Genomic DNA, 13,789 nt, shown 5'->3' on the forward strand with positions numbered 1-13,789 from the left:
TTTTAGACATTAAAGTGAAGCCGAAGCTGGGTGGTGCCAGAAGTCTGGCAAAGGAAGACTGTATTTTAGGCCAAGTTAGGCAATCCCAGGGGTAAGGACACTGAAAATGCAGAAGAGAGGGGACAGTAGGTAGAAGACCATCCAGATGGTGCAACATGGGATATGTAGAGTCTATTGAAGGGAGAGGCCATGGATAAAGCTTCAGAGGTATTTTGAAGTGGGAAACAGAAGCCAGAGAACTTATGTTGGGGATCTTAATCTTGTCTGCAGAATGGTGCAGGTGACAGCATCTGCTGAGGGACAGAGATAAGGGTGGGCTGAGAGTCGCTTAAAATGGGGACTATTGGGAGCAGCTACTCCGGGGAACATTGTCCCTTGGCTTTGTTCAGACGTTTGTGCATGAGTTTTCTTTACCAGTCGGGTTATGAGCTTTTACAGGACAGGAACTGTTCAATTCGTATTTGCCTCCCCAGGACCTAGGGAAGGTTTTGCACATGGTAGGCACCCAATATATGTGTGTGGAATATGTGCTGAGTGATGGGCCACCTGCCACTTAGGTATATTTCATTCAGGCTTTTTTTTGATGTGGGCTTGAGGATATGGCCCCAACCTTTTGCCTAGAACTTTGTCACCAGAAGAGTGGGAATTTTGGCAGGTACCAGGATATCTGCCCCTAAAGCAACTTGGGCAAAAGGCAGCACCCCTAACGTTAAGATATTTTTCAAGGGTTACGGCAGGTGACTAAAACTGATTAGCATAAAATTCATATAACTCGGAATCAATGACGTGATCTCTTTCAGATGGCTTTTAAGTTAAAGTAGCTTTGCTTTAGGCTGTAGTTTCCTGATTTTCTCACCTTAGCTCCTTAACTTATATCCCCTTACTCTGACCTAGATTTCATCAGAGAATGAGTGGGACAGAAGTGGACCAGCAATATGCATGTCATGTTGTAGCAAGTCCGAGCATCTTCCCTGAGCTGACTGGTATTGTGTGACTTTGTTGGCTGGAGGACAATGGATCCATGTGAACTGAAGACACTTGAAAACAAGAAAACTGGGGGTGATGGAATGATCTTGGCAACAGGCAGAGAAAAAGTTGTTTCTGTGGCGAACTGACTAGAATGAATACCTGAGCTAACTTCATGGCAGGCTGTGGTTCCAGTGGGAGATGAGGCTGGTGGTTTGGCGATGGAGCTGATGTGGGTGACAAAGTTGAGATGCAGGTATATGGGGAGTGGTGGAAGAAAGGGGCACCAGCAATGTTATCTGAACAGCCCCGCGACTTGAGGCTCATGAGATAAAGGGGCTTCTTGGGCTTCAGACCACCTCAGCTATACAAGGATTATGTGAGCCAACCCTTTCATGCACACTTGTGGTTTGAACCAATACACGCCCTGGAGGGGGCATCAAGGAGGAACTGTGCTTGACATACTAATAGAACTTCGGTTCATCCCATAGAGCAAAGGGTAGATTGCTGTATTATTAATAATTATTTTAATTAGTAATCATCATTAAGGATGCATGAGATCTGCCCACAAATCACAGTGAGTCTGAGGAGTTTTAGGTTGCATGCCCCAGAGCAGAGCCTGAGACAGGGACCCTCCTGGTACATGTAAATAATTAAGAGTTGCTCTCAGGAAAAGGGGGAGCAAGAGAAGCAGGATAGGGCAGTGGAAGGTGCTAAGCCAGGAGATGGTCTCAGCTGAAGTATGATAAAGCCTGATTCCAGGGAGCGCCCTGGAATGTGAATTACACCATAGAGCTGGTTCCACTTTGAAGCAAGTGTGCTGGGCTTTTAAATCTCCCTGTGAGTCAGTATTGGCTAGGAAGGTGGGCTGGCCTGACCTCCTAGGACAGGTGGCTACTATTGGGCAGAGTGCAATTTTCTGGAGAAGAGGGGCAGCTGAGAAGGGGCATCTGGGGGTTTTAGCTGTTAACATTCACGGCAGCAGCCTGGTGAAGGGTCTTGGTGCGGCACTCATTGTGACCACTACTCTTGTAATCTGGTATCAGATGATCCTTTCCGGACTTAAAACTTCTGTGCTGTGAGATGGGAACCCCTTGCAAACTGTGACCCATATGACTGTAATTTGGCAGTTGAGAGTTAAAAATTGTCACAAGAAATGCCAGGGCTCTTCCTGGCCTACTCACCAGGGCCCGCAAGGATTCCGTCTCAGCCTGGAGGCTCTGGACCTGGCACGAGGTGTTGTGTAACTCCACCCTGAGGGCAGCAGCCAGCTTCTCTTCCTGGGTCTGGGCCATGCGGGCCACCTCTGCCTGTTGCTGTGGAGAGTCAGGTCTCGGGTGAGCAGGACGAGTGGAGGCTTGAACCCATCCTTCCCTCTCGCCCTATCTAATGATCACTCTACTGTGTCTAACTCAGAGGAAACAGCTGTTAGATTTAACACCCTTCTTTTTCTATAGGCACCCATATCAGCTTGTATACAAATATTTATTTGGTTTAAACACAGAATGCATGCAAATAGAATAAAATTCAAAAGATTTTCTAAAGAATATCTGGCAGAAAGTATATGTAGTCTTTTTTCTTCCTGTGCTCTAATTATCCAGTTCTCAGGTTCCCAGTTTCTTATACTTCCTTCCAGAAATATTTCATATATTTATGAATATATATGTATGATATATATGTATGATATCCCCTTTTCTTTGGTACTTAATACATCTTAGAAATGGTTCTATATTAGTATATATAGATCAGTTACATTTTTTAATGGCTGCATAGTATTGCCTTGTTTGAAAGTACCGTAACTTTTTTAAAATCCCCCACCGATGGACACATAGGTTGCTTCCAGTCTTTGCCTGTTACAAACAATGGTGCAAAGAATAGCCTACATCCCTCATTTTCCATACATGGGAGTATTACTGGGGGCTAAATTACTCTAGTAGATCTGTTGAGTCAAAGGGTAGGCATTTGTAATTTTGATGAATGTTGCCAAATTGCCCTTCAGATAATTTGTAACCTCTTCCAGCACTGTAAGACATTGCCAATTGCCCCACACCTTCCTCAAATAAGGAGTTAGCCAACATGATCTAATCGTTCCTGTTTCCTTGTAAAAACATGTCTGGCCACGATTGTAACTATCAAGGGGAAAGTCTGTGTTTTGAACCTTCTACCTGAGCAAGATGGACATATGCTGATTCCTCTCCATACATTAAGGGGAATGGGTTACTCCTCTCTTTGTTGGGGAAAAGGGAAAAAATGAGAGATCACCCTCTTCAATGCAGTCTGCTGGGATATCTCCAAATCAGTGATATTGGAGGGAAATACTGCTTTGTCTCCTAGGTTACTGGCTTTTTGAGTTGACCATTTTTACTACACATGAATACTTATTTATAGAATTATGCAAAAATAGTTCAATCTAATTGACTGGCTAAGAAACCCCAAGTCAAAAGGCTCATATCTCAGTAGTAGTTCTCCCAGTTCTTGCTATTTGAGGGCTGTGAGGAGCTCAACAAAAATGGCCATTAAAAGCCTGGGATCAGCTGAAGGAAAACAGGAGCCATGGGCCCAGCTCTGACTGATTGGACCATGGCTGTGTGTCCCTGGGCCATCATTCAGCCTGAGTCCCAGTCCCTGCCCATAGAACACAGATGACAATGAGTAGAGAATGCTAATCATATGATGACTACCTCCTGGGTTACTATGAGGCTTCCATCAGGTTATGCATGTACAAGCTTTTAGAAATTTAAAGCCATACGAATATTGGTTGTATATATTTTCTATATGTAAAAAGTAATATTAGCCAATAAGTGAGTTTGTAAGGGACACTATGAATTGAATACTACTAATGAAAACTAGTATGTGTTAAGCACTCACTCTGTGCCAAGCAGTCTGTTAACCGCTTTAAGTCCATGATCTCATTTAATCTTTACAACCCTGTGAAGCAAGTGTCATTATTATTCCTGTCATCAGTAGCCCTGTTTTTCTTCCTCTTTTTGAGGTTGGGCCTGGCCAAATGGGCTGGGTGGGTGGGAGGTGGGAGGCAGGTGTCCTGACAGACAGATGGAATCAGGCAATAGCTACACAGAGTGGCCATGGGCAGTGTGAGCTGGAACTAGATCCTAACAGCTCATAAGAGCTGAGTGTTAAATTTTCAGAAATTTTGTAAGCTGGTTGTTAAACACAGCCATCAGTAAAAATTAAATCATATCAACTTATAGTTAAGTAAATTACATTAAAAAATGGTAATGAATATTCAAAACACATCACTTGCTAATTATTTACATTTTATCATTGTTTATGCTATTGAGGTTATTGATGGTACCTGTGTGGTGGGAATAAATGGTGTGTTCCTGCTAAACTGCTCCCAACACTGTGCTCGTTTACATAAAGTCAGTAGTTTAAAATCAGCCATAGTGAGAGTATTGACACCATGGAAATTGGCAAACACTACAAATCCAGGATTGAATTATTGTTTTGTTGATTGTCTAGACTTAAAAAGGGCATTTAGAAAATGTTAATAAGGCAGATTAAACTTAAAAATGGGTCATGTCTGTAGCCGTTGCATTGTGAATGGCACAAAAATTAGAGGGAAAATTTTCCAACATTTGAAAACTATCATCTGACTTGCAAAAAAGTTACATCGCTGATGAATGAACTCATTAAGGTCAATGAAACTATCAACCAAAATTCACATCAGAGCTATCCTCATTCATCATTGATGTTTTCATATAATCAGATATTAATAATCAAACATTTTTCTGTGTCTGATTTTGTGACACTATTGTTGATGACAGAATTATAAAAATGGTGAGTTTTGCAAGAAATAGCAAGTCACACTGAAGTTACAGGTGCAAATGGAAAAGTTAATTATTTTATCTTAAAATTTATGTGTTTTTAAAATATTTAAAGAAAATATCAACAGAAACTTCTTTGTTATTTTTAAGTGGTATCGTGAATTTGATTGGCACATAGATATATATGCTTACATGTCCCCTCAAGAGGATGTTGCCAGGACAACATGGGTAAGAGCTGGGCATGAATGGAGGCCAAGCCCCATGCAGGGAGGCCATGTTTCAAGGTCTTGGCGGTGGGTCTGGGGTAAAGCTGCTGGCTAAGGCTATCGCCACAGCCCCCCATGTGATCTGTCTTTCCTGTCAACCCAGACGAGTGGCTTGTATTCAGTGATTCAGTGATATATACTAGTCTCTGGCGGGACGAATCCCCATGTCTTTGTTTCATTAGCAAAATGCTGTTCCCAAGTGTTTCCCAAACATGGGGAAAACCAGCATGGTTTTTCACATATCTGAATGCTAATTCAAACTATTTCCATTTCAACCAATTCACTTTTTCTTTGTAAATAAATGTGTTTAAAATGGAAACTGTAGATAAGTTCTCAAATTTTAATGTGCATTAGCATCCTTTGGGGTATCTTGTGAAAATGCAGGTCCTGATTCAAGAGATTCTGAGTGGGGCCCAGGAATCAGCATTTAAAACTCCCACGTGATGACTGGTCTATGGAAGCAAGTTTCTAGATTGCTACAGAAACTGACAGAACTGTTTCACTTGCCATAGATAGAATATAACTGAAAAAAATAATAAAATTAAAACGAGCCAATGTTATTCTCACAAATGTTGCTTGCCAAGTTGCTGAGTCCCACAGCCTGCTCTCTCTTTGTTGAAAGGTGAGATTAATAGATAGAATAGAAATGTTAATGACCTACCAGCACGAAATGGAAACTTTCTTATACAGTATAATTAGGATTGAAAGAGAAAAACAAATTAATTTGATCACTATGCATTTCAATGCCATTTTATATCATGTCTCATACCTTCCCAAACCAGCTCACCACCTACTTGCCTGTCATTTGGGAGCAGTCAATAGTTTTAACTCACCTAAAAGTATTACATGTTCTTCTCCAATGACTTTTGAAATTTGTGCTTTCTTGTTATTGTAATAACTCTATTTTTGTTTCACTTCATCCCATTGACTCCAAATTTCTCCTCACAGACCAAATAGTAGGTGTGTGATTCTAGACCCTGAGGATAGGAAGGCAGGAATGTGTTTCGTTGATCAGCGCAGTTGCTAGAATGTGTAATGAGATTCGAGTATGTTAGTCCCAGGCTTTCAAACCAGCTCGAAATCTTGGTTCCACTGTGCAGGAGCTGGGCTGCCCGTAGTTGCACTCCATCTAATCACTGGGGCAGGAGAGCATGTGGACATTTCGAAATATGGTAAAAATTTTTTAATGAAAAAAATTTAAATTCAATTTGCTTCTTACTGCATGTGAAAAATGGGTGTGGGAGCAGAAAAGCAGAGTGCTTTTGTGTCAAGTCAGAATGAAGTATTTGGGAGTCTCCAAATGGAGGGGAAAAGCAACATCTCCAAACCCAACCTACTTTGCTGATTAGCATTGCCATTTTCTAAAGCATCCTTGGCAATGACCCAGAGTAATGTAGAAATGCCACTCTGTAGTGTGAAGGGAGAGTGAGAGCTTAGGAGGAGGCGGACTATGGAGAGTGATGATGCAGGTGCGTTCTTAGCAGAACATGTATCCAGAATGAGTGCAGAGTTTGAAACGTGTGTATTCTGCCTTCCTCCAAGCAGTCGCTGCTCTGGTTTCAGCAAGTCGCTTGAGCTCTCTATTTGCAGCTGGTGAAAAACGGCTTTATGAAAGCATTGCTCCGCTGCAGAGTATAGCTAACTGCCTTGCTCTTCAGCATCTTAGACCTCCTTGGATCATACTAACCTCATTATGTTCAATATCATGGAGAAAGGGAAAGCAGCGAACCCCTAGGGGAAAGTGAGATTCCTGATTTTGTACCATAGAGGAATTTTATTCCACAGGGAGGGCACAGAACCCTGGTTTGGTAAGATCCTGACAGAAGCCTGGTATAACCTTTTAGCCCTCATGTCAGAGCCTCCCAACTTCACATTCCACAAGATGTCACTCGCTCATTTTTAAAAAAGAAAATGAATCACGGTTCCCCCAACTCCATGTGATCTGTCCAGGTTAGCAGTCAGGAGGGTTGATTCTGGAGTGATGTGAACAAAAGGCTGGCTATGTAGTAAATCTGACAAGCCCTGTGACTGAAAGTAACCTTAGAAATGATTTGATCATAAATTCCTAAGTGGCCACAGGTCATACCCTTGGCCTATAACTTCCTTAGTAAAAGATTAATCTTTGCCTTAAGCAAGCCCTGTCCGTTGTTCTTGTGCATCTAAGTTAACACACCTTTGAGATACCAGAGTAACTCTTTTTTTCTAGACCCCTCAAAATCATGACCACCCTCAAGGGAGTACATGATCTTATTACTCATATACTATCCCTATTTACTGTAAATGTTAAATGTTAACTGTCTTGTACTCACCAATGTAAGAGAGGTATGTATCTTTCCATTTTACTTTTTATCCAATTATAGAAATTTCTCCACCTTGCATTCTTATGTCTCTTTAATCTACCACCAATGGGTTTCATGTGATCTTCCTTACTTCCCTCCTTTGATTCCAAATGCATAAAAAAACCTGCAAAATTTCCTTTCTCCAGGGCATTTTCCCAGTCCATTGAGATCTTGTTTCTGAGCATTTCCTCAGTTTGGCTCAAATAAATTCTAATAAATTCTTATAAAATTTTTCTATGTGTTTAGACGTTCGTATATCGATAGAATGTGTGATTCTAATCCTAGTTCGGCTACTTTCCAACTGTATGATTTGGGGTAAGATACCTAACCTCTCTGTTCCTCAATTTTCTTCTTCTGTAAAATAGATTAAATCACAATACTGGGGAGATTAAACAAGAACATGCCTATCAAATACTTAGGACACTGTCTCGCACTTGGCAAGTGCTCAATAAATGATTTGCTGTCACTGTTCTCATGGCACATCTCATTTGACCTTGTAGAAGATGGTCTTTCTATCCATTGCCTCCTACTCCCCTCCACCCGCAGCCACCCTGTGTGCAGGGACAACTTCTTAGTTACTCTTTTATCTCCCTACCTCCCCTACCACACACTGGTGATCTAACACGGCTTTTCACACGGAGGACATGCTCAGCAACATTTACTGAAGGTCTACAATGTGTGCCAGGTACACGTTAGGGACTAAAGAAGAGGAGGATCTCAGGAATGGGGAATTAAATCATATCTCCTTTTCATTAGGAGGATTAGCTATCATTGTTTTAACAATTATAAGTCACTTTACAGTCATGAGATGTCATATAAATATTATTTAGCTAAGGATAGCTCTTGACAGGCAGCACACACACCCTGACCTACTCTAGCCAGATGTAGGATTTATTTGGGAAAAGGCTGGATGCCATCCAGTCTTCACTAGAGACATGGGTTTATCCTTAGTGGGAATTAAAAAGAAACGCATGTCTCACTCGGTGAAACTTCAGCATTGGCAAAGAGTTAGCCTGTCTAGGCCAAGCCAACTTTCTCCTTGAATTTACACAAGAACTGCTTGGCTGTTGACACAGCTCTCTTTGGGGTGTAGGACCAATTCCCAGCTTCGGTTGAAGTTGCCAAAGGAAACACAAGAGCACATGGCTCTGTGGACTTGGTGCCTCCTTGGTCAGAAGTAAGCACACCATACTGATGACAGCAGTAGAATAGGCTCAGCAATAAATGTCATTTTGAAGAGAAAAGTATATTTTTCTTCTTAAAGTAATCATTGGATAAGTCTAGATGATAGTATTTTTGCTCTGGTTTGTTGAGATCATCCTGTTCCTGAGAAGAAGGGACTTCTCTGCTTTGTTCCTTCCAGGAGACCACCTTAATTTCTCAAAGATTTGGGTTGTTTCATCTTTGCAAATTTCTTATTTTAGAATAAGGTCCCTATACTTTTATAGGAAAGAGCTACTATGAAAGAACACATATGATAGCTTTGAGACCAGAAGAACTGGGTGGCCCACACTGGGCATTTTTTGAAGCCAGGAACTTTGTATCCACAGCACCAAGAGCAGAACTTGGCATCTGTCTGTGCTTGACAAATGGAGTCTGAATGAGTGAGGGAATACTCCTTGGTAGAAGGCGTGAGGAGGAAGAGGCAATGTTGAGTGATACCCTACATACATAGTCACCCAAATATTTGTTGTTGACTAGTTGTGGGTTTGAAAACACAATTCAGATGATGACGGCCTGGGAGTGCCCTCTACAATGTGTATGGTTGTATCGGGTAGGGTAAATGACACGCAAAGGACAGGCAGTACCTGCCTCAATGCAGCAGTCTCTTCATTTTCCCTTTTAACAACTACCGATTCTCCCTGCTCTGACCCCCAGTTGTACCAGCTGAGATACAGTAGCATACAGCAACAGAAACCAAATACTGGCCTACCTGTCTTCTGTAATAATCCTTCCTTATTGGCTAATAGTATCTTTTGCAAGCTAGCTGGAACTACCATAAATTAAGTAAAAAGACAAGTGACAAGCTGGGAACATATTTGCAATTTATATTATAGAGAGAATTAATTTCTCTAATGTACTAAGAGCCACTACAAAGCTGTAATAAAAAGTCCAAAACTTATTAAAAATGGGCAGAAGATATGATTTCATAGTATGCACAAAAGCAAGTGTGGATAAAATTCAGCACATAAAAAGATGTTCCACTTTCCTTATAATATGAGAAATGCAAAATAAAACTTCACTGAAAAACTGTTTTTTACCTATAACATTGGCAAAGATCACAGAGTATGAGAACTCAGTTTTGGTGAGGATGTGGGGGAATGGGCACTCTCAAACATTTCTGATGAGAATGTAAGTTGTAGCAACTTTTACTGAGGATAATTTGCTAATATTTATTAAAATTACCAATGCACATAAGTTTTGACCCAGCAATTCCATGTCTATGAATTTATCCAACAGATACTGGGAAATGAGGGCCATACAAAGTTAGTGATTAGAAGCCACCTAAGTAATCATCAGAAGGGCACAGGTTAAACAAATCCTGGGATATCTGTTAGCTAGAACAGTGGTTAGCAACTTTTTTTGTCAAGGGCCAGATAGCAAATATTTTAGGTTAGGCCGGCCACGTGGTCTCTGTTGTGACTATTCAACTCTGCTGGTGTAGTGAAAATGCAGCCATAGACAATATGTAAATGACTGAGCATGGCCGTATTCCAATAAAACTTTATTTGCAAAAACAGGCAGTGAGGCAGATTTAGCTTACGAGCCAGTTTGCTGTGCTCTAGGTGCAGCTGACAAGCGGTATGTTCTGAGTACTTCTATTTGTATAAAAATAGAAAGGATTATGTATATCCTTGTATATGCATAAAATGTCTCTAAAAAGACACATAAGAAAAGGATAACATTGATCGATCCCATAGAAAAGAACCGGGTGGCTGGGACATGGGTCGAATGATACTTTTCATTGTGTATCATTTTGTACATTTTGAATCTCAAACCAAGTGAAGGTATTATATATTCAAAATGCTTAAATAAAATGAAAATAAATAAAAAAAAAGAAATAAAAGCAAGCTGGAGCTCTTTTGCAAAGCTCACTCTGTGACATACTGTGAGGTATAGAGATGATTCTCCTTCAGTGCTGGCTGTGAGCACACCAGAATAAACCTTGGTTTATTTCGGTAGGGCCATCGGGGCTTATAGATAATTCATCAAAACACAGAGACCCCCTAGATTACAGATGCTCTCAGGGGTTCTGCTTTATTCTCCCAATTGGCTATCACGGCCATATCACACTTGGCCATCTTGTAGTCTAGAGCCACTGACCTCAGTGGAGCAGCAGAAATCCATTTTAATCCAATTTCATATATCCTAGAAAATATTGACTCTTCTTGGCAAAAGCAAGCAAAGAAAAGGCATAGACACAACAGACTACATAAAATGTTTGCCCTGACAGGGCTAATTGTTTGTGAATATGGATGACATGGGGACATGTTACCCAAAGTTTCTAGTCTCCTTTAGGTAGATCTAGACCTACCTACACTGTCCAATATGGTAGCCACTAGTCATACATAGTTTTTAAATTAAAAATCAAATAAAATTAAAAATGCAGTTTCTCAGTTGTATCAGGCACATTTCAAGTGCTCAGTAGCCACATGTGGCCAGCAGCTACCATGTCAGATTGTTGCACAGATTATAGAGCATTTCCATCATTGCAGAAATGTCTATTAGAGGGGACCATTCTAGTCGATCTCTAATGTCTCTTCCAGCTCGAAGACTATCAATAACCAGAAACATCACCATTCATTTCAATCTATTCACCTCTCTCCATTCCTAACCATCTCCTCAAGCAATCATTCTGATTGCTTAAGGCCTGATGGTTATTGCTCAGATAAATGCCTTAAACTGGTCTGAGGCTCTGACCTACGATCAGAGCAGATAGCAGGGCAGGGATCCATGTTATGGAGTTCCTGGCTCCGAGAGAATGTTAAAAGGGTGCCAAGTTCTCTCTCACCAGTGCCTCCAGCCCCACACCAGTTTGTGCTGGTAATCGAATAAGCCTTTGGTATTGAACATATCATTCAGCTGCAGTGAATGAGGGACAGAGATGAGGCTTCTGGGAATGAGGGTATATGAAGCCCTTCCCAGGGAAGGAAGGAAGACCCAGGAGGAGGTTAAGAAGGCAAAACAGAGCCTTCCTTGCTGTGAGCTGAGTGCAGACCAGGCTTAGGGCGAGGAGCAAAGGTGTCTCAGTGCCTAGGCTGAGAGACTGGATAAGAAAGAGAGGACCTGGACTCCCGCCGGAGGAGGCAGGCTGAAAGCAGCACTGTCCACCTGGCAGAGGAGGCAGCATGGCAGGAGTTAGGAGAGGTGCAGTCTTAGTTCTCTGCTGCAATACTGGGTGTAGTGGGCAGGAATCTGAGGTGACCTCAATGATCTCTGCCTCTAGGTATTGTGCCCCTGATTAGGTTACATTATAAGACAAGGGTGAGGGGATTTTGTAGATGTAATTAAGATCCCAAATCAACCAATTTTGAGTTGATCAAAAGGGAGAGTATCCTCGAAAAGGCTGATTTAATTGGATTAAAGCTTTAAGGGTGGAGCTTTTCTCCTGGCCTTGGAGGAGCATACAGCTTTGTTGTGAGCTGCTAGGGGCTCAGGGCCTCAGTCCTGTAACTGCAAGGAACCGAATTCTGCCAACAACCTGAATGAGCTCACAAGATGAGAATGTAGCCAGGCCGATACCTTGGTTGCAGCCTAGTGAGACCCGGGGCATGGAACTCATTTAAACCTGGATTCCTGACCATGGAAACTGTGAGATAACCAATGTATTTTGTTTTAAGTCACTGAGTTTGCAGTAACTGGTTACAGAGCAATAGAAAATGGACATACTTTGTTATCTTGGGGGAGGGCTTCCAATTCCATCGATGGGTAAAGTGAAGGTCAACCTTTGCAGCCTAAGCACTTTGTTCAGAAACTTTGGAAGCCCTTAGCCTACAGTTGGCCCTCTTCCCAGGAGGATCCCTCATTGTAAGGAAAAGGTTGGTTGGAAGAAACACTTGATTATATTTATTATAATGGACTGATACTGACATGAAAGGCAATAACTATATAATATTCTCGAAAGTGTCATTTTGGCTACCTAGAACATCATTTTCCTGTTCATTATAAAAAAAAGACTTTTGAAATGGTTGTGTCTGTGAAAGAAAAATTTAGTAGAAATAACCTGGCTGCAGAGAAATTAGAAGCTCTTGCCTCTCTTGCTCCCCGCTCCCCCACCCCTCCTCTCTCACTTCATACTGATAGTTCCTGCTTTTGAGGCTGTTGTGAGAATTGGACCAGCAGAAAAATTGCCAAAGTTCTGGCCACCACAGATGCCCTCACCAGGTTATCAATTTTATTTTAGAATTTTAAGTCTTTAAGCAGTTACCGGTGGATGGATGGGGTAATTTCCATGCACCCATAAGTTCCACAAAAGTTTTATAGAAGAAGGGCAGCAAGAAAGCTTAATCTGGACAAGATCAGGGTAAAGCATACTCGATTTCAGGAATCTCTTTCTCGTTTGTCACTCTGCAGAATGAATACATCTCAGCACATGAATCTAGGAAATAGGTGAATAGAAGTGGCCCTGTAGTATTTCCGAAGGTGATCTTTTTAAAGTCTGTTGGTTGCAGATTGAGGAATGGATTCCATCATAGCCAAGAGGTCTGGGGAGTGGCATGGCATGTTGCCTGAGGTTCCCGAAGCATCCCCAAAAACCCTGAGTTGAGTAACCACAATGAACAGAAAGGGAAGGGCCAGACTTTAAGATCCTTCAGAAATTCTCTGGACCAAGCCGATCCTCTCAAACACTGAACCATGCAGCTTTAGAAGCTCCAAACACTAGACCACTGAGGTTCCTGACATCCATAACACTGGTTGGAGAGAACCTAAGGAGAACCTCTTTATAAACTTTTAATGATGAAAAAAATAAAAAAATTATGGAAGTTCCTCAAAAAGTAAGAATAAAAATACCATATGATCCAATCCTTCCCCTTTGGTATTTATCTGAAGTATTCACAAACACTAATTAGAAACAATATATGTACCTCTATGTTCATTGCAGCATTATTTACAATAGCCAAGATATGAAAACAACCTAAGTGTTCATTGATAGACGACTGGATAAAGAAGATGTGATACATATATAAAATGGAATATTACTCAGCCATAAAATAGAAAAAAATTTTGCCATTCATGACAACATGAATGGAGCTAGAGAGTATTATGCTACATGACATTAGTAAGATGGAGAAAGAAAAATACTGTATGATCTCACTTATATGTGGAATAAAAACAAAACAAAACAAAACAAATGAACAAAACAAAACAAAACCAATCTCACAGATACAGAGAACAGGTTGGTGGTTACCAGAAGGAAGCGGGTTGGAGG

General features: G+C 41.2%; 1 protein-coding gene across 1 annotated transcript in view; it reads right to left on the reverse strand.

The window, feature by feature from the left end:
• BFSP2 (beaded filament structural protein 2) overlaps positions 1-13,789 on the reverse strand; it is a 63,189-nt gene that overhangs the window by 7,089 nt on the left and 42,311 nt on the right. The window contains exon 5 of the mRNA XM_006907239.1: positions 2,151-2,282. Coding sequence (XP_006907301.1) covers positions 2,151-2,282 — 132 coding nt within the window. The remainder of the gene's footprint in view (positions 1-2,150; positions 2,283-13,789) is intronic.

This window comes from Pteropus alecto, unplaced genomic scaffold (genome assembly GCF_000325575.1).
Source record: "Pteropus alecto unplaced genomic scaffold, ASM32557v1 scaffold92, whole genome shotgun sequence".
NCBI lineage: Eukaryota > Metazoa > Chordata > Mammalia > Chiroptera > Pteropodidae > Pteropus > Pteropus alecto.